General features: G+C 41.5%; 1 protein-coding gene across 4 annotated transcripts in view; it reads left to right on the top strand.

The window, feature by feature from the left end:
- TIAM2 (TIAM Rac1 associated GEF 2) overlaps positions 1 to 22,468 on the top strand; it is a 518,307-nt gene that overhangs the window by 273,666 nt on the left and 222,173 nt on the right. For all 4 annotated transcript variants that reach the window (XM_073672431.1, XM_073672433.1, XM_073672430.1 and 1 more), the window contains 3 exons: positions 7,564 to 7,749; positions 9,218 to 9,364; positions 17,921 to 17,977. In XM_073672431.1, coding sequence (XP_073528532.1) covers positions 7,564 to 7,749; positions 9,218 to 9,364; positions 17,921 to 17,977 — 390 coding nt within the window. The remainder of the gene's footprint in view (positions 1 to 7,563; positions 7,750 to 9,217; positions 9,365 to 17,920; positions 17,978 to 22,468) is intronic.

Genomic DNA, 22,468 nt, shown 5'->3' with positions numbered 1-22,468 from the left:
AAAAACGCTGGAAAAATACATGTAAAATTCGCATGCATTTTTTCTGCCAAGGAGGTGCAGAAATTCTCAGGAAATTTCTGCTTCAAATCTGCATAGGTAGAACCCTCACCTAATGAGGTTGTGGTAGGCTATGTGCCCACGATGCAGAAATGCTGCATATTTTTTCCGCTTCTCCCTGGCAGGAAAAACGCATGCGGTTTTTACATGTGTTTTTCCCACCAGGTAGAAGTGTTTGTCAAGCGTTTTTTGCATGCATTTCCGCATGCGGGTTATCAAGTGCTTCTCCACGCGATTTTAGCGTCACTTGGAAAGTGCTTGACAACTTGTTCACACTAAATAAATCCATGCAACCGGCATGGATTTATAGTAGTGTGACCAAGTTAGTTAAAAAAAAAGGAATAAGAATGGTAAAAAATAAAGATTATACTCACCTTCCGATGTCCTCCCGGTGTTTTCTCCGCTGCATCCGGTGTCTTGGGCGGCTCGCGGTGGTGTGAAGGACCTGCAGTGACGTCATTGGGTCATGTGACAGGTCACATGACTCAATGACGTCATGGCAGGTCCTTCACAACACCACGACCCATACAGCAGACCAGACGGAGGGGAGAAAACACCGGGAGGACATCGGAAGGTGAGTATAATCTTTTTTTTTTCATTTTAAATTCTTTTTTTTACAGGTTCTATGGTACCCAGGTCTGGACGAGAGTCTCTTCTCCTCCAGACCTGGGTACCATCCGCACATTGAACCGTATGATATCCGCATGTACAGATGCAGTGATGCGGATGTCACGCGGTCCAATGCAAGTCAATGGAGGCGATTACGCTGCGTGTCCGCAAAATTAATGGACATGCAGCGTATTTTTCCGCAATGATAATCCGCAGCGGAAATTTCCGCAGCATGTGCACAGCACATGCGGATTATCATTGGGGACCATGGGGCACATATTACCAAGCGTTTTTTAAGCGTTTTCGCTGCGGAAATTCCGCGGCAAAAACACTTGAAAAATGCATAGTGGGCACGCAGCCTGAGACACAACACTTATAGAGATTGAAAAACCAGATGCAGCAGCTTCCATTAACAGTAGATTTGAGTAGCAGGATTGGAAGTGTTTCTGCGCTTTTCGGATCATGATACAAGTAGTGGTATGATAAAATTGAGGGTTTATTGTCAACGCGTTTTAGAGTCCGCAGACTCATTCTTCAGGACAACCATACATAAATAGGTTATTTATGTATGGTTATCCTGAAGGAGTCAGTGCGCAGAAACACTTCCAATCCTGCTACTCAAACCTAAGCCATCCTGCAATCTTGAGATACTTTTTGAGATATTTTTTTTTTAACTTATAATAATGTTGTTGGCTGGGCAGGGCAAAATAACCATTTATTTATTTTGTTAATTGCTGTAACATTAGATCAACATACAAGGCACTAAACGGTGCCATTTTTTTTATAATGAGTCCTGATGTTGTGAAATTAGATGTCTATCTATCTACAGTACAGACCAAAAGTTTGGACACACCTCATTTAAAGATTTTTCTGTATTTTCATGACTATGAAAATTGTACATTCACACTGAAGGCATCAAAACTATGAATTAACACATGTAGAATTATATACTTAACAAAAAAGTGTGAAACAACTGAAAATATGTCTTATATTCAATGTTCTTCAAAGTAGCCACCTTTTGCTTTGCTCTTGGCATTCTCTTGATGAGCTTCAAGAGGTAGTCACCGGAAATGGTCTTCCAACAATCTTGAAGGAGTTCCCAGAGATGCTTAGCACTTGTTGGCCCTTTTGCCTTCACTCTGCGGTCCAGCTCACCCCAAACCATCTCGATTGGGTTCAGGTCTGGTGACTGTGGAGGCCAGGTCATCTGGCGTAGCACCCCATCACTCTCCTTCTTGGTCAAATAGCCCTTACACAGCCTGGAGGTGTGTTTGGGGTCATTGTCCTGTTGAAAAATAAATGATGGTCCAACTAAACGCAAACCGGATGGAATAGCATGCCGCTGCAAGATGCTGTGGTAGCCATGCTGGTTCAGTATGCCTTCAGTTTTGAATAAATCCCCAACAGTGTCACCAGCAAAGCACCCCCACACCATCACACCTCCTCCTCCATGCTTCACGGTGGGAACCAGGCATGTAGAGTCCATCCGTTCACCTTTTCTGCATCGCACAAAGACAGTGGTTGGAACCAAAGATCTCAAATTTGGACTCATCAGACCAAAGCACAGATTTCCACTGGTCTAATGTCCATTCCTTGTGTTCTTTAGCCCAAACAAGTCTCTTCTGCTTGTTGCCTGTCCTTAGCAGTGGTTTCCTAGCAGCTATTTTACCATGAAGGCCAGCTGCTCAAAGTCTCCTCTTAACAGTTGTTGAAGAGATGTGTCTGCTGCTAGAACTCTGTGTGGTATTGACCTGGTCTCTAATCTGAGCTGCTGTTAACCTGCGATTTCTAAGGCTGGTGACTCAGATAAACTTATCCTCAGAAGCAGAGGTGACTCTTGGTCTTCCTTTCCTGGGGCGGTCCTCATGTGAGCCAGTTTCTTTGTAGCGATTGATGGGTTTTTGCAACTGCACTTGGGGACACTTTCAAAGTTTTCAAAATTTTTCGCACTGACTGACCTTAATTTCCTAAAGTAATGATGGCCACTCATTTTTCTTTACTTAGAATTTGTATTATGGCAAGAAAAAAGCAGCTAACAGTCTATTCAGTAGGACTATCAGCTCTGTATCCGCCTGACTTCTGCACAACACAACTGATGGTCCCAACCCAATTTATAAGGCAAGAAATCCCACTTATTAAACCTGACAGGGCACACCTGTGAAGTGAAAACCATTTCCGGTGACTACCTCTTGAAGCTCATCAAGAGAATGCCAAGAGTGTGCAAAGCAGTCATCAAAGCAAAAAGTGGCTACTTTGAAGAACCTAGAATATAAGACATATTTTCAGTTGTTTCACACTTTTTTGTTAAGTATATAATTCCACATGTGTTAATTTATAGTTTTGATGCCTTCAATGTGAATGTACAATTTTCATAGTCATGAAAATACAGAAAAATCTTTAAATGAGAAGGTGTGTCCAAACTTTTGGTCTGTACTGTATCTATCTATCTATCTAAATATCAAGGGTCTTTGCAAAGTTTTCAAACTTTTAACACATAAAAATCATTATTTTCTACAAGGCATGGCACATGGATTGCACACGGAAGCCACACAGATGACACACACCGACACGTAACACTGATAACACTGGTACTGTTTTTTCCAGTACCGGTATCATCAGGACGTGTGAAGTGCGCCTTAAGGAAATTTTTACAATGATCGGCAAACATTTGTAAAAACGTTCGTTCCTGGTCATTGCCCGATGTAAATAGGCTCTGTGGTCACATGAAAAATAACAAAACACTTGTTTGTCATTGATTGCATAATTTATGTCAGCCTAAAAAAATGTGTTGGTCAGTAGGTCAATCTCCTGTGTCAACATGGGATGTTCTGATGATATTAATGGAACCTGTATTATTTGAACAATTAGAGCTTGTGCAAACGACCGTAGTTTCGTTCCAAATGCTATATGAAATAACATCAGATCACAATCAATCCAATGCTATTAAATGAGACCGTGAACGTTTCTGATTTTTGAATTTGCCTACAATACGGATCGCAGTCAGCCATTGAAGACTATTCGTACGTGAAAATAATTACACCGCACTGAGATGACATCCGAGTGTGGTCCGATATTCATGAGCTGACAGAATAAAGAAGATGGAGAAATGTTTTTTTTTTACTCTCTACATCCGAGAAAAACGGATCCAGTTCTGATCATACTCTGATCAATCTCTGATCTTGGCATAATTGGACCGTTTTTCTAGGATGGAGAACAAACGGTCGTGTGACCCTAGTCTTATAGGAACAGCTTGTTCCAAATCTTACCGGAGGTTGCAGCATGTACTAGATTAAGTAATGAGTACTGGGTAACTTGCTAAATTGTTGATCGATGCAGTTTATCTGTCTGTATAAAAGCACTAGGGGATGGAGTGGGCTGTGCAACTGATATAGAGTTAACTTTATTCTGTTTAGACTTTAGTTAATGGATTAAGTGAATGTACAAACTAAGTCTTGAAGTTTAAAGATAAGCATCAATACATAGTTTTTTTATTATTATTTATTTATATAGCGCCATTGATTCCATGGTGCTGTACATGAGCAGGGGTTACATACCAAATACAGATATCACTTACAGTAAAGAAACTAACAATGATAGGTACAGAGGGAAGAGGACTCTGACCTTGCGGGCTTACATTCTACAGGAACGGGAAAGGAAACAGTAGGTTGGGGGGTTGCAGTAGCTCTAGTGGTGTTGAGGTGGTGACGCGCCCCCTGGGCCGTGGGGTACTCAGTGCTGGGCCGGTCGGTGCAGGGGATGTCACAGTGGCAGTGACCCGGTCCGTGACCCAGGGCGGTCAATAAAAGGGGAATTATAGTTTTTATAGTTTAATGTTCGTGATGCCACCTGTGGTATGCGGTTATATGGAGCCACCGCTGCGATGCCAATCCCCTGGAGCTGATGGTGACGCAGCAGAGTTGGTTCAGCTCTCCACATGTAGAGCTAAGCTCCAGGGCAGTGCAGTGATGGTTAATGATGTAGATGTTGCTGTGCAGTGTAGTGCAGGTGATGGCACAGATAATAATTCTAGGACACAATGGGGTGCAGTCTTCAAGGGTTACTCACAGTTGTTGAACTCCAGGCTACCAGTACTAGAGTAACCTCCCACGTCGTCCTTCGTTCACCAAGGAAGGGGTTCAGCAATCTCTCAAGTAACTCAGTAGTACTTAAACGGGACCCGTTCTATGTGCCTTCCTCGGTCGTCTTCCCAAGCCGGTAGCCTCGGATCTTGTCAGGCGACCTGCAGTCCCCTGGACCCTCTGTGGCCACGTTTTCGGCGATATAATTGTGGTGGTTGGCAGCTGCCTCTTGCAATTACAGCAGCCTCCGGTTTCTAGCTGAGCCTTGTAGTTCTCCACTATATTAGGGGCCGGTCCAATCTGCGGCCTGATCCCTCTACGTTCCTGCAGATTTGGGCGCACGGGTGGCATCCGCACTTCCCGTGCCCCTAGGATCCCTTCTGTTCCTCCTGGAGCCTTCCCTGCTCCAGTCCTCTCTCTCTCTTTCCTGGGCCTCTCAGGCTAGGCCCCGTTCCTCTCAACTCCTGCTCCAAGCACTGGAGCCTGGACCTCCTCCACTGCTCTCCTGAGCAGGACTGGCTGATTCTAGATGGTTCCATTCCTTCTTATACTCCTTCTGAAGTGGTCCCCTAAACTACTTCCTCCACCCACACCCACTACATGGTTCCACCCTCCAGCTAGGGACTAGGGACTGTGCTCTCCCTTAGGAGCAATCTCGCCCTTCCCTCTGAAGTGGAGTGTAATGGATGTTAGTGTGTGGGTCCCGGGCAGTACTCCCTCCTTACCTGAGAGTGGGGCACCACACCTCTGGGTGAGATGCAGTACCTCTGTGGCGACTGAACCCGTAGGGGCGCCACGGTGGCAGCAAGGAAGGTCATGGCAGGCTGTAAAGCTTGTTTGACACAGAATTCCATAGGATGGGAGATATTCGGGAGAAATCTTGGAGGCAATTGGGTGAGGAACGAATAAATGTGGAGGAGAGAAGGAGGTCTTGGGAGGACCGGAGATTATGTGAGGGAAAATATCGAGATTGCCTCATTAATCCACCAACAGACCTTTTTTCTTTTATAGTATATTTGGTGGAGTTTTGTAAAGAGCAACTTCCTAATATGATATTAGAATCACATACAATACAGGTCAGAATAGTATTAGCCTACATGGCCGCATGGAGCTGCAAGTTCCTGCTTACTCTACAAGTTTGAATCCATGTGTCATGTGCCACCATTAGTTACTCAATATGCGAATTAAGAGAAAATATTTAGCTTGTATGCACATGGCATCTTTTTCAGGTAATTATGCTCAGGAAACTGCCTAAAAAATGTTAAAAAAACTAATATATGCACTGCAATATCAAAACGACTTGCTGTGTATATGTTCAGTCTTTTTGGGCTTATTTTCACCACTTCAGGGGTCGAAAGCTGAAAAACAGTTAAAAGAAGTGACCTGACCATTCTTATGGCTGCTTCCATTTGTAGGTGTTACATTTGTAAAACTCTGACGTAAAGACTCTGCAAAAACGTCCAGAAAGACACCACAGAAGACTCTTCATGAAAAACAGCGATGGGTTTTCCTGAAGCATCTTCTGCTTCACTAACCCAAAGGGTATGCTAGTGTTTAAAAGACGGAGTGTGCACATACCCTTATTGGGAGATCAGCTTTAGTGTCCATATACAGTTGAGATCAACGTTTTGGCCAATCCACAGCGTTGGTCATGGCCTGTGTCTAAGCTGGAATATTGATGTCCAGTGAGACACAGGCCTCATCCTCAGGTAGTAGGCATTAAGAGGTGGTTTTCTTGTTCTCAAATAGTTTCTTTTAATGGGCTTCCCTGAACATAGGTCATTACATGGGCTTCCACTGTTGAATCGCCCATTACCAGCTGAGCTACTAAGCATCTGATATTTTTCTCTTCAGTAATAGCTCATTCAGACAAGCGTATTATTAAAATTGGATAGCACATGGGAAGCACGCTGACACTGACCAAACTTATTCAATGCGGCTGTTCAGATGACAAATTTTTCATGCGGACTGAGTATGTATGTGAAAACAAATCTCAGCATGGACTAGTCTCTTGCATTTTAGATAAGACTCACCTATTCAAGTCTAGGAATGCGCAAACAAAACCAAACGGATCCCATACAATCCATTCATATTGCATCTCATTTTCATGGATATATTGCAATTCTTAACATAGGAAACTGTAAATAGATTTGTAATTTTTTAAAATGTTGATATATAAGCAAGGGTGCCATATGGACATTATAGGGAATCTGTCAGTAGGATGAACCCTCCTAAGCGGTCTATATGGGCATGTAGGTCATAGGACGTTTAATGAAATGATACCTTGATATCTGCGATCCGATGTTTTATTCCACAATAATCCACATTTTTCATAAAATGTAAATTAGTTGTTAACATCTATGGGTTGGACATAGATCTCCTTGAGAATCTGCCTCCAGGGCTTATGTTATGTCATTTATTCATTCTTTTGTTATTGGGATGATTAAATTATTTACCATTCATTTGGGACCTAAAGAGGTGCCCGGACGATTGATTCTATTGCTGTATTAAACCCTTGCTTTCATGGTATGCACTTTCACGTTTTTATAATATTTTTTAATTATTTCAATAAAGATAATTTGGGGTGAAATACGCTTAGTTCTCCTGTAACTTAATGGTTGGTGGAACATTGTGTCATGTTTAAGTCTTTTGAGTATCCTCTATGATACAGTACATCATTTTTTTCCATTTGGGAATATTTGGGTAATATGTATGGCAGTGTGTCCTCCTGATCTACATTTAACATATTGTGTGGCTTGAGACTAAATTTAGAATTAAATGAAAACCTGACTTTACTAACTTGAATATCTTGGTACAGATTCAACAATGGGAACAGAACTTGGAAAAGTTTAATATGGATCTCTTCCGTATGCGTTGCTATTTATCCAGCCTGCAAGGAGGGGAGCTGCCAAACCCTAAAAGTTTGCTAGCAGCTGCTGGAAGACCATCAAAACTGGTACTGGGAAGGCTTGGTATATTTTCAGTCTCTTCATTCCATGCATTGGTAAGTTGATGTCTGTTCACTGATAATGGCACTATGCACACTATGCTTATGAAAGGTATGAAGTGTGTCTAAGGGCTCGTTCCCACTTGAGACTAAATTAGACGAATGCAATCTGATAAAAAAAAATCAGATTGCATTCGGTCCAATGTTAATCAATGATTCTGTGTTCATCAGCAGATTTTTTTTTCAGCTCCAATCAGATTGAGATTAGACTGAAAAATAACCGTAGCATGCTGCAATCACATGCGGAATTCGGATTGCACGCACCCTTATAAGCCTATGGGTGAGTGTGAAATATCACACTGCACTCAGATATCACCTGAGTGCAGTATGATTCCCACAGACGCCGGCAACAGAGGAGATGTAGAAATGACCTTCTCCGTCTCCTCCGCAGCTGTGCTGTGATTCTCTCATGCTAGAGGATCGGAGCACAGGGCACTGATACTCGGCTCACACTCACAGCAGAGCAGGAGCCGAGTGTCATGAGCATATCCCAATAGATGCCATACTCTAGTGTGTCTCCAGCCTCACAGTGCAAAAGGCAGAATGGAACTCTTCATTATCAATCATGTTGCATCCACTGTATGTCAACATAGACATACCAATTCAAAGAAGTCTACCAATTGTCTGTTCACAATTCTGATTCAGACAGTGGGCATGTCTTAATTACAAGCCACAATGACAAATATTTAATATGTTGTATAGTTAGTTGGCAATCTAAGGTGTGACAATGTAGAAAGGACATATCTATAGTTTACATGTCCCCATTCTACAAATCCCTGTTGCTTGCTTTGGGTCCATCATGGCTGTGATGTCTCCAGCCATAAGATAAACTCATTTAAAGATGTTCATGTGCCAGAGTCTGAATAGCTTGGAAACAGTAAGGCTGTGTGCACATGTGATTTTTCAGTGCAGATTTGTCACAAAACCTGAAGGGTTTCCTGAGGCCAACAAAGTGAATGAGAATCCTGACTTGCAGATTTGGTGCAGATTTAAATCTGCTGCATGTCAACTCTTTCCGCATTGTTGCTGCAGATTTTACCCGTACTAATGACTGGCCAAAAATCTGCACCAAAAAATGAAGCAAAAATGCTGCAAAAACATGTGTTGCTGCCAAGAGATGTTGAAATGGTGTAGAAATTCCTGCACCAAAGACTCAACGTGTGCACATACCCTTAGTTTGCCATCTATAATGAAAGACAAACTCAATGGGACAAAACAATTCAGAATGAACAAATGGTTTAAAATCAGCCATTCAGCTTGTTTGGAATACAGACTATAATGGTATGTCAGCCTGCCCCTAGTCAGGGTTGAATAAGCCCTGTAAGGCCATCCTCAGTCTGTTTTTCCCAGTGTACATGTAAGCTGCGGAGGCTGTTGACTATACATCGTCCCATTGAATAGTTTGTTTTCAGGGTAAAAATTGAAAGTTTACATATTATTGTGTTCTATCATTTTTTTCTTCCAGATTTGCTCCCGGGATGAGTCTGCTTTACGGAAACGGACATTTTCTCTGTCACATAAAGTACAAATCAAGAAGAGTTTGTTTTCTTCCCTTAAAGGGCTGGACACCCTGGCGAAGAGAATGAAAGACAAAAGGCCTTCAATAACTCAGGTAAAGTAATTCAACCGCAGTTTAGCAGAGTTATAAAAAACTCTTACTGCTTATGCAGTGGAAGGAAGAAAAACCTGGGACAAAGACAAAGCTAGTTGTTCTTATGTTAGGGAAAAAGGCCTAAAAATGTCAAAAACTCTTCTAAAGGTGCATTTACACTGGTGATCGTTTCATGATAATCCTTCAGTGAACATAATCTGCCACTCACCCAAAAAACAAAATGCTTGTTCATCAGGTGAATTGCTCTTTTCTGCAGCACAAAAGGTCATTGTTCTCAGCAGCGCATCATCCTGGGTAAACAGGACTGGCAGTGCTGAGAACTATGGCGGCCTCTGCCCGCTGAATGATCTATTCCAGATTGTTAACTACGCGTCTAGTTCGTAGGCTGCCTGCGTAAATCACTGATCGGTAAATACTTAACCTCTTGCCGCCACAGCCAATTTTGGCCTGTATGCCAGACTTTTTTTTCCAGTTTTCTACTATTGTGTTCCAGGAGCCATCATTTTTTATTTTTTCGACAACATAGTCAAAAAAGGGATGAGTTGTATTTCTCAGTGGCATCATTTTAGAATACATATAAATTATTAACAGACTTTCATTAACGTTTTATGTGAAGGCATATAAACAAAAGTATTTATTTTTCTGTAACCATATTCTGAGAGCTAAACAATTTTGCATCAGCAGTGCTGTATGCGGGTTATTTTTTTTGCATTATTGCAATTATATTGATTGCGGTACAACTTTTTTTTATCACTTTTTGTTACAGTCTTTGGGAGGAGAAATTAATAAAAAAATGTAATTAGGAATTTGATTAAAAATGATTTTTTTTAAATATAGTTCACTGTTCAGTATAAGGCTGGAGTCAAGCTAACATAAAAAATTGGTCCGATGTTGACCCAGAAAAGTAGGACAAGTGTCATATGAGTGTCATGAGAGTACAATGCGATTTTCATCAACTAGCATCCCTATGACATCCGTATGAGATCAGTATGCAATCCCTATGCATTGCATTTTTAACATCAGCTTTTACATACTGTAAGGGTGACATCTGCGGACTGATGTTAATAGACTGGAAAGGGCCATGGATATTGGCCTCTTCCCAGACTAATAACACCAGCCTTCAGCCATTAGGTACACCAATTCAGGCACTTAGGCTTGGCTCTTCCCGATTGCCCTGTTGCGTTGGCAAGCGGGGTATTGGTTTTGGGGTTGATGTCAGCTGACATCAAGCTAAGGGGTCAGTAATTGAGAAGCGTCTGTCAAACACCCCCATTACTAACCCCGTAGTCAAAAGAAATAAACACACAAACATGCAAAAGTATTTTAATTGTGAAAAAACACTCCCCGACAATTTCCCTCTTTCAGCCATTTATCAGCAAAAAAAATAATCCAGATGGTCCGCCGTAATCTATAATATAGACGTTCCACAACGATCTCCGAATCTGCCACACCCGGAGGCTGTGATTACATCAGTGATGTGACCACTCACCATGGCCGCTTGAACACAGTGAGAGCAGCGTGAGAACCAGGGGCAGTGACGTCATTAAGTTTACCGCAGGTCACAGCCAGCGGTTCTCACAGTAACCTCTGTGTGAGTGGCCAGCTGTGAACTGCTGGTAACTCCATAAGGTTACCGCAGTTCACAGATGGTCGGCTCACATGCTGTCCTGAAGGACAGTTCGTAAAAATAGGAGATTTTTTGCAGTAAAAAAAAAAATGAAGGTGTCTGGTGATTTTTTTGAAGCTGAAGAAACTGCAGATTATTTTGACTGTAATTATCACCATTTTATAGTTTACAGTGAATACAGCTGTTGTTTTTATATCAGAATTATAGGATATGGACATGTATCACTCATAAGCATAATGATTTATCATGGTTTTCCAGTATGTCCAGTCTCAGCACATGCAGCAGGAGCCTGGTGGATGGCAGCAGGAGCCTGGTGGATGGCACCAGCACAACTCCTGTGTCACATCTATGACATAACTGTACATCAGATTGTAGTAAATCACCTGCAATCATTTTGTGGCAAGTTGGTAAAGCCACATTTACACAAGCCAATAATTGGGTGATTATTGGTGTTTGCAAACATGGCAGCAGTCAGCCGACACACGAGTAAGTAAAATGCTTGTTTGTTGGCTGATTGCATCTTTTTTGCAACCTAAAATAAGTCTTGTTGGCAGCACATCTCCTCATATAAACAGGGGCTGGGCCAGTGTAAGACTGGGATGCCTAGAGCTCACATGTGATACAAATTAAAAATATAGAAAACGCAGATCTCGGCACATAGCGTAGTATTGTATGGCTAGGGATATATAGCACAACAGGTAAGCTCTTACCTTGTGTGGTTATGACAGGAGCAACCACTACTTATAGACCCAGCTGTGGGAATAGCTTCTGCAGATGCCTCCACACACACCCAGGTACTGTAGGTATAGACCATTGTTCAGCATACAGAAGGTATGTGAATAAACAGCTACAAAACCCAGGCAGTAAAATAACGCGTTTGGGACCTGCCAATACGATTTTCCTCATCAGTAGTATTATGGCAATGCCAAACTTGTCCAGTATTTTTTATTATTTTAATGGTCAAAAAATAATCAAATCTGTAAAAAAAAAAGTTTTGATTGTGTCGCCATTTTCCAAGACCTGCCTGTAACGTTTTCATTTTTCAGTCCATATAGCTGAGTGAGAGCTTAATTTTTTACAGGGCAAATGAACGTTTTTATTGATACCATTTTGGGATAGATGCACCATTTTGATCTCTCCTTACAGCATTTTTTGTGGTTTTGCGGCAACAAAAAAACCCCCACACTTAAGCCATTTTGAATTTTTATCTGTTTACGGTGTTTAGCGATCGGGTTAATTATTTTTTATATTTTGATAGAACGGACTATTATGGACGCTTTTTAAATGAGGAAAAAGATGAGTGATTCTAACTTCTGTATTTTTTTTATTTTTTACATATTTTTTTTAAACTTTTTACTGTATTGGTACCCATAAGGGTCTTGAACATGGAATCGTCTGATTGCTTGTGCTATATACAACAATACCACAGCATTGCTGCATATAGTAAAAATGATGGTCTCCTTTGTGGCCTGGCCTCATGCTGTATTTCAAAAGCGCTCCGTGATGACGGGTACGGAGTTCTTCAACAGACCCCCAGCTATTATAGTAACCCATCGGCGCCCTGCAATTGCCTCACAGAGGCTCCAATGGGAGCATAGAATGAAACGCCCTCATGCCGCCACTCTGTTAAATGTCGCTGTCAAACTCTGACATTTAACAGGTTAACAGTCGCTCCGCTCCACCTTTGGCTTTTAGATGGAGAACCTGGCTGTGTATTTACAGCCATTATCTGCTGGGTATGGGATGGATCACCTCGTAAGCCCGCTCCATACACCCACTTGTGCCATATGTGTAAGGTGGATGTTAATAAGGAGTTAAAGCAGTTCAAACTGTTTTATATTTAATGGATTGGACTTTTTTGGACACGACAATACCAATTATTTTTTATTTTGAAGAGGGAAAAAAGCATGATTTAAACTTTTATATATTTTTTATTATTAGATTTGTTTACAACTTTTTTTTACTCATTTTATTTTCTTTTTTTAGTTCAGTTAGAGAACTTAAACGTGCAACCATTCAGTCATTTATACTACAATTCCACTGTATTACAGCATATAGCAAAATGGTGATTCTATGGAGTTCAGCTTAGAGTTATAAGAGGACTAACATAGTAGTAGGTGCTTTGAACAGGCCATAGGCTAAGCTGCCATAGTACTCCATCTGTTCCCGATGATGGCCTCACGGAAGGGCTGGTGGGAGCTGGACTTATTGACACCCCCTCAGGAGAGTTGTCAATCTGACTTCAATATCCAAAGCAGGAGGGGAAGCTGATCAGTGCATAGCCGTAATGGAGCAGGTGGCGGGGCCCACCAAGGAATTCACCAGCTCTCAGGTGGGCTGACCCAAGCACAGGCAGCGTCCACAATGTGCAAACTGTATGCGGAATGAACTATCTTATTAATGATTTTTCAGCACGTACAGTTTGCACATGTAACATGTTCTTGTTGGTCCTGCTGCTTATGGGTTGAAATCTGCCCAGTGTGAACCTTCCTTATTTGCTATTGGAAGAAGTGGACATCCAAAAGGGTGATACCAAAAATGTAAACTGCATATGCACATGATTTGTATTTTATGTTCCTTCACTTTAAATAAGACCGAATAAGTGGCAATAATTAGGTGTTTTCAATAAAGGTGTCTCTTTTTAAACCTTTTAGTTGCAAAATGGCACACATGTATTCAAAATGGCGGGATTTGCACCAAATCTTTAGTGTACTCACTTCAAGTCTGACAAGTTCACTTTGAATTTTGTGCAAATTGAGATTTTTTAAATTTGTCATTCAGGATGTTTCCAAATGATTTATACAGCTGACATGTGCCCGCAACAGCCACGGGTGGAATCGCGATCCACCTGCTGCTGTTAACCAATTAAGTACCGCTATCGATCACTGACAGCGGCATTTAACAGCGCCGCGCCGGAAGCGCGTCACTTACCCCGCCTATCGGTGACCCCGTCACGTGATCGCAAGTCACTGATGGGTGGGCATGACAACCCTGGGTCTGCAGCAGACCCCAGTGATTGTCATGTACTGATCGCTATGAGCACCACCTAGTGGTCGGCGCTCATAGCACAGGAGCATTTCTGCTACATAGAGGTGATCTGCTCATCACCTCTATGTAGCAGAGGCGATCGGACAGTTGCTGCTTCTAGTCTCCTATGGAGACTATAGAAGCAAGCAAAAAGTGTAAAAAAAAAAAAAAAAAAAAAAAAAAAAGGTTTTTAAAAATATTAAAAAAAATAAAAAAATATAAAAGTTTAAATCACCCCCCTTTCGCCCCATTCAAAATAAAATAATAATGAAAAAAACCCACATACACATATTTGGTATCGCCGCGTTCAGAATCGCCCGATCTATCAATATGAAAAAAAAATTAATCCGATCGGTAAACGGCGTAACGAGAAAAAAATTCTAACCGCCAGAATTACGTTTTTTGGTCGCTGCAACAGTGCAATAAAATGTAATAACGGGCGATCAAAACATCGGGTCTACCCCAAAATGGTATCAATAAAAACTTCAGCTCGGCGCACAAAAAATAAGCCCTCACCCGGCCCCAGATCCCAAAAAATGGAGACGCTACGGGTCTTGGAAAATGGCGCCATTTTTTTTTCTCCTTTTAGCAAACTTTGGATTTTTTTTCACCACTTAAATAAAAAAGAACCTATACATGTTTGGTGTCTACGAACTCGTAATGACCTGGAGAATAATAATGGCAGGCCAGTTTTAGCATTCAGTGAACATGGTAAAAAAAAAAACATCTATGGTATTGCACTTTTTTTGCAATTTCACCGCATTTGGAATTTTTTTCCCGTACACGATATGGTAAAACCAGTAAAGTCGTTCAAAAGTACAACTTGTCCCTCAAAAAATAAGCCCTTACACGGCCATATTGACCAAAAAATAAAAACGCTATGGCTCTGGGACCAAGGGGAGCAAAAAACGAAAATGCAAAAACGGAAAATCCCAGGGTCCTTAAGGGGTTAAATGGCATAAATGTGGCACCAGAATTTCAACCTTGGAAATGTTGCAAATTGTGCAAACTTTTGGTCACAAATTCAATGATAAATGCCCCACATTGAGCACTGTATATTATCAGCAATATAGGCGCTTTCCCTAAATGTTTGGGGTTTCTACTTTGGTACATGGAGTCGGTATAGAAATAGATTCCTAAAATGAGCTTTGGAAAATTTAATCTAGACATATACAGGGTCGTCCAAAAGTAGGTGGACAGAAAGTGTAATAAGGTTATGAAGGGGGAGATTTATCAAACACTAAATTGCAGTCGCCTGTCTGGATCATCCTCCAATAAACCATGAATTAGACGTGGACGATAAGCTTTCCACCCAATAGATTTCAGGATTCGCATGATAGAAGCTCGTGACATTCCCAATTCCAAAGAGGCTCTTCTGGTGGACTTTTTTGGACTCTGAACAAATGTTTCTGCAACAAGTTGTTTATTATCTTCTGTACAGACTGTTTTGGGTTGACCAGTTTTTGGAGCATTAAGGAGTGAGCCAGTGGCATTGAATTTGTCACGAATGCGGTAAATGGTTTGTCTCTTTGGGGCTTGAGTACCAAATGTTTCAACCCAATCTGCTCTAAGGGTATGTGCCCACGTAGCATTTTACAAGCGTATTTGATGCGAAATTTCCGCAGCGGAAACGCTTGTAAAACGCTTGGTAATCCGCACCCCATGGTCCCCAATGAGAATCCGCAAGTTCTATGCCCATGCTGCGGATTTTTCCGCAGCGTTTTTGATGCGCACAAAAATCCGCAGATTGTCAATTAATTTTGCGTTTCCGCATGCGGAATTGCCTTTGCAATGTAATAAAAAATGCAAGGCAATTCCGCATGTCGAAAACGCGCGATAAACGCTTGCGAAATTCCGCATGCGTTTTTCCGGGAAAGGACATGCGGAAATGAAGCGCAAATTTTCCGCTTCATTTCCGCAACGTTGGCACATAGCCTAACGGTTTCAGCATTTTGAGATTTTCTTTGATCTGTATTTAAATAATTTGCCATTATGTGTTATCTGAATTATCTGAAAAGAAAACAGATTTGGGGGAGATCTATCTGTGAAACTGGCTCAGTTGCCCTTAGCAACCAATCAGATTCCACCTTTCATTTTCCAAAGAGTCTGTGAGGAATGAAAAGTGGAAGCTGATTGGTTGCTAAGGGCAACTGAGCCAGTTTCACTTTACACCATGTTTGATAAATCTCCCCCTTCATAACCTTATTACACTTTCTGTCCACCTACTTTTGGACCACCCTGTATATACACGGCCGTTTGGGGTCTTTTAGAAATTTCATTATTTTTGAAAGAAAAGCACTTTTTTTTCCAATGAAGCTAACATTAAATGAATCAGAAATACACTCTATACATTGTTAAAGTGGTAAATGACTATTCTAGCTGCAAACGTCTTGTTTTTATTGCAATATCTACATAGGTGTATAGAAGCCCATTTCCAACAAACCACCACTCTAGTGTTTTAATGGTACATTGTGTTTGCTAACTGTGTAAGAAGGCTAATGGATGTTTAGAAAACCATAGAAAACCCTTGCACAAGTATGTTAGCCCAGCTGAAAACAGTTTGGCTGATTTGAGAAGCTATAAAATTGACTTTCCTTTGAGCTAGTTGAGAATCTGGAGCATTACATTTGTTCTATGAAACTGTCAAAATGGCCAGAAAAAGAGAACTTTCATGTGAAACTCGACAGTCTATACTTGTTCTTAGAAATGAAGGCTATTCCATGTGAGAAGTTGCCAAGAAACTGAAGATTTCCTACAACGATGTGTACTACTCCCTTCAGAGGAGAGCACAAACAGGCTCTAACCAGAGTAGAAAGAGAAGTGGGAGGCCCCGCTGCACAACTGAGCAACAAGACAAGTACATTAGAGTCTCTAGTTTGAGAAATCGACTCCTCACACCTCCTCAACTAGCAGCTTCATTAAATAGTACACGCAAAACGCCAGTGTCAACGTCTACAGTGAAGAGGTGACTCTGGGATATTGGCCTTCAGGGCAAAGTGGCAAAGAAAAAGCCATATCTGAGACTGGCTAATAAAAGGAAAAGATTAATATGGGCAAAAGAAAACAGACATTGGACAGAGGAAGATTGGAAAAAAGGTTTATGGACAGACGAATCAAAGTTTGAGGTGTTTGGATCACACAGAACATAAGTGAGACGCAGAACAACGGAAAAGATGCTGGAAGAGTGACTGACGCCATCTGACAAGCATGGTGGAGATAATGTGATGGTCTGGGGTTGCTTTGGTGCTGGTAAAGTGGGAGATTTGTATAAGGTAAATGGGATTTTGAATAAGGAAGGCTATCACTTCATTTTGCAACGCCATGCCATACCCTCTGGACAGCTCTTGATTGGAGCCAGTTTCATCCTACAATAGGACAATGACCCAAAGCGCACCTGCAAATTATGCATGATCTATTTAGGGAAGAAGCAGGCAGCTGGTATTCTACCTGTAATGGAGTGGCCAGCGCAGTCACCAGATCTCAACCCCATTGAGCTGTTGTGGGAGCAGCTTGACCATATGGTACGGGAAAAGTGCCCATCAAGCCAATCCAACTTGTGGCAGGGGCTTCAGGAAGCATGGGATGAAATTTCTCAAGATTACCTCAGCAAATTAACAGCTAGAATGCCAAAGGTCCTCAATTCTGTAATTGCTGCAAAGGAAGCATTTTTTGATGAAAGCAAAGTTTGAAGGAGAAAATTATTCTTTCTAATAAAAATCATTATTTCTAACCTATATTTTCGATTCATTTTGCAATTCATTTGATAAATAAAATTCTGAGTTTTCATGGAAAACACAAAATTGTCTGGGTGACCCCAAACTTTTGAACGGTAGTGTATATATTTATTATTTTTAGTTTTCATGTTATAATTACTCTTATGTAAGTTATTTTCTTATTTCTAGGTTTTTGAATCAACTCCTGGGACACAGACTCCGCCTAAACAAGTTGACTCCAATGAGGTAAGACTTCAAGTACCTAAAATACTTTTAAGTCTATATTTTGTTAGAGTCATAGCATTTATGACATACTTAATGACCGGGGCATATGTTGAGCAGTGGTGGTCCCATACAAAAAGTTCAAGTAGTGCCCCACAGTGCTGCAAAATAGGTATGACCTATGGCATGTACTCAAAGGGAATCTGTCACCCCTGGGATGTTTTTAAGCTATTAATATAGGCATACAGGTGATACATTGTTCAAATAGTCCTACCTGTATGCCTCATATCTGTAGTCTTGTGGAGAAATCATCTTTTAATCCCTTATGTTAATGAGTTCTTCCAGGCTCTGGGGAATGCGGTGCCTGGAAGAAAACTCAGCCTCTGGTGTTCATTTGCGTACCACCCCTTCTCATCTGCTACTTCAGTGACTCACCGGTGCCTGCGCAGAAGAACAATGAAGCCACCCATAGAAGGGTGGAAATGGTAAGTAGTACCAAAACACTATTGGAGTAGAGGTGACCAAAAATGTTTGAAAACATGAAAAACCTCTAAAACTATCAATTTTATTCTGATTCTTTTTAAAAAAAAACACCAAAAACCCATGTGATTCAAAGGTTAAAAAGTATGTGACTATATTCAATCAAACCAATATCTCTCAGGGACTATTTTCAGATGAGAGAACGATAAAAATAGATAACTGGATATGGTCCAAAAAAGGGTCTTGTACACGATAAGATTTCATACACAATAAAGACTTATTTGCCCTATCACAGAAAGCCTCAACTGATACTGCCTGTCATGGGGGTTGGCACCCTAGTATACAAATTTGGCTCCCCTATTCATCGGTGGCTGTCCCTCACTATCCCTGTTAAGCCCTGATAGTGTGGGTTATAAACAGGTAATGAGTGACTGCCTAATCGAATACATTTTGCATGCTATGCTAATAGATAAATGGAAAAGGTAAGTATAATTGCGCTATTGTAGGGCGCATGCCGCGGGATTCCAGGGCCACCAGTACATGTCACCGGGCCCTGTGACGCTGATGGGAGGGGGTGGTACGCTAATGGACACCAAAATTTTCTTCCAGGCACCGCACGCCCCAGAGCCTGGAAGACCTCAATAACATAAAGGATTAATAGATGATTTCTGAACAACAAGACCAGAGATATAGGCATACAGGTAGAATTATTCAAATAGTCCTATCACCTGTATGTCCATATTAATAGCTTAAAAACAGCCAGGAGGTGACAGATTCCCTTTAACAAGACCTCTCATTGTGTCCAGTATTAACATTTCTAGCAATTTATGCTACAGTAGCAGGAATGGACCAGATGGACATCCTTTGCTCCTCATGGAATATGCTACAATTTGTTGAAAATGTAATTGTTCAACGTAAAAAAAAAAAACATGCATATGTAAAGATCTAGAATGAACTTGATGATGAATTGTAATGGTTAATTTAGATAATCCATTTGTAGGAACGTTTATTACCATGTTGACAATCACCTGACGATGAGCAGAGCATTTGTTTGATGTGTGATTGACTCATACACTGTGTATGGAGACAGAATGATTGTCTTAGGGATTGTTCTGTACCCATCATTGATAGGTGGCTTGTGTAAACAAACTTACAAATGTGCACCATAAGGTGCAATGATATGCTAAAAAAAGGACGTCTTAATGCACCACAAGGTTTGGCCTTCAGAGGGCTAGACTGTCAGATAGGTTTGTAATAAGAGTAGCTGAGTAGAATGTTAAAACAGGTCCTTACATAGATATTGAACAGATTCTGCTCAGTGTGGGGCTTTGTACTGTGACAAAAATTGTCCAATTTCTTTACATCTTAGTCTTTGTTCACATCTTTCTTGTGGCTTCCATCTCTAATGGGTAAGCCACAGCACTCTGCATCCAACGCATCGTAATATTTCTCCAACTTGACAGAGTTTTTTTCCAAATTGTTGCACAAGGCTCTTGATGGATTAGAGAATAAGATTTAGCCATCAAAAGAAACTTTCCCACAATATAGTATAATGTGAACTCACTGCATGTTAATTATTATTTGTCATCATTTGAAATATAGGTAGTATCTAAGTATCTACTGTAATTACATGAGGATTTGTGCCAGATAATGGAGAATGACCTTAATACAATATTGTTCTCGACAATTTAGACACAGTAGACTACACCCGTCAGATTGATAATTCATAAATTTATATCACAAGATAGAGCTGATTAAACAAACCTATTGATCAAATGTCCAGCTGGGGCTCTGTATGTTGGGGAGACAGGACAAAAGCTTCGAACAAGGATGAATTCTTATCAACACACAATAAAAGAAAAAAGAATAGATCTACCTATGGCCAAACATTTTTGTTTCCCTGATCACAGCATCATGGATATGAAGTTACTAATATTAAAAGGAAAATTCAAATCCCAGAGAGACAGAACAATTTGGAAATACAAACGCATGACAACCTTTGACACTCTTAGTGCAGGAATGAATGTCTCACATGGATTTATGTCATTCTACATTAGCTAAGGAATGTGCTCCTCAGACCTGTGGGGTCATCATAACCATGGACCAGACTTCAATAACAGGACAATAAAACTTTCACACTCCTTATCTATGAATTGCTCTAATATTTATGGCCACAACTCTTTCTCCCCCCTCCCATACTCCTAGTTCTGCTTCTTCTCACTTGTCTCATCTATTGCATTATTCTTGTGTTCTGCTGTGTATAAATATGTGATATTTTATACCTGATAAAGAGGTCTGAGTAGTTTCGAAAGCTTGCAATTTGTTACCATCTTTTCAGTTAGCCATTAAAAGGTATCAACCACTGAGGAATCTCACATCTAAATATTTTTCTATCGACTGGCTAACACGGTACAAAGATATATCTTTTTCCTGTATCAATCCTGAGGCAAAGATGCCTGCATGAAATATATTGTTATCATATTAAAATCTGTGAGTAATGTTCTTCCAGGAAATCTGTTGACTAAAATATTCCGATGGAATTAATTGCATTGTACACAGTGTTCAGAACAACAGTTGGGCCCAGATTTAGAGCTGCTGACAAAGTGTGGAATGGAAGAAAGCAAACCAGAGTTTGAGGTCTTAAAATTATTCATGTATTATAATAACAATGGTAAAAACACATAAGAGATCACAATTTTGGAGACAGTTATATTTTTAAATATGCTCTTTAATAAACCATGGTCCCTTAAAGGGTCACTTTACTTTCAGGATTGATATTTCATAATGTATTAAATATATGAAACCACTTTATTTAAAATTATGTCTTACCCAGCACAAATTACTCCAAAGTGTTGGCCACAATCTGTCTCCTTTGAAGTCCACTGTGTTATCAAGTGTAATCTGTTTCTACCAGTTAAGATGGTTTGTTATAGGATATGGAAGGATTTTTTGGCTTTTCTGCTCTTACTCTTTTGTCTGTCAAATGGTATACAGGCGCAACAGAGGTCGAATTTCAGTTCGAAGGTGGCCAGCCATTAGACAAGTGTTACACGCACACCGCCTAAGTTCAGATAGGGGCGAGACCGGTTACATGAATTCGTTGGAATCCTGGGGGAACCGTTACTCAGGGCAACCTGAAGCTGCAGCTTCTCTCAGGCAAACGATAGATTTAGTTGCTGACCAGACACATCTGACAAGAGTCTTCATAAACGGTAGAACAGTAACATTTAATGAGGCACGATGGTGCAATGTGTAACGGGTCTGGGAGGTGGAACCTCTGAGCCACTATACAAGGGGGCGGTCCTTGTAAGGGAGCGGGTGGCGACCAGGGTAGACGGGCAGGCAGTCACAGCAGGTGACCGGGACAGTCTCTGAATGAACGGACAGGAGGTCACGGCAAGTGACCGGGGCAGTCTCTGGATGAACGGGCAGGAGGTCACGGCAAGTGACCGGGGCAGTCTCTGGGTAAAGGATTGGTACGACCTGTGGCGGCTGATGATAGACGTGAGCTCCCAGGTGAGCAGGCGAGAGTCTCTGGATAAACGGGTGGTCACAGCATGTGACGGCGGAGCCTCCAGGAAGACCAACAGACTGGTAGCAGATGAGCGCTCCCAGGTGAGCGGGCAGGAGTCTCTGGACAGGCGGGTGGTCACAGCACGTGACGGCAGAGCCTCCAGGTAGGCTAGCAGACAGGCAGCAGATGAGCGCTCCCAGGTGAGCGGGCAAGCTGGTCCTTAGACAGACTGACAGGAGTTGGAAGGCAGACCGTCGGACCTCAGGCAAGCAGGCAGGTAGAAGATGTGCGCTCCCAGGTGAGCGGGCAAGCTGGTCCTTAGACAGACTGACAGGAGTTGGAAGGCAGACCGTCGGACCTCAGGCTAGCAGGCAGGTAGCAGGATATCAGGCAGGAATAAGACAGCAGACTGGCAGGAATCTGGCAGGTATCTGGCAGGTAACTGGCAACGGGACCTGAGGGCTGAAGCAGAGTAGTGAACAGTGCTACAACATTGCTCGGGCACCTCCATTTTGGAGGAG

Source organism: Phyllobates terribilis, unplaced genomic scaffold, assembly GCF_046119375.1.
Source record: "Phyllobates terribilis strain yellow unplaced genomic scaffold, ASM4611937v1 Scaffold_3__8_contigs__length_932513732, whole genome shotgun sequence".
Lineage (NCBI taxonomy): Eukaryota > Metazoa > Chordata > Amphibia > Anura > Dendrobatidae > Phyllobates > Phyllobates terribilis.
Note: the sequence above shows the minus strand (reverse complement) of the source record. Positions and strands in the feature narration are given on the sequence as shown.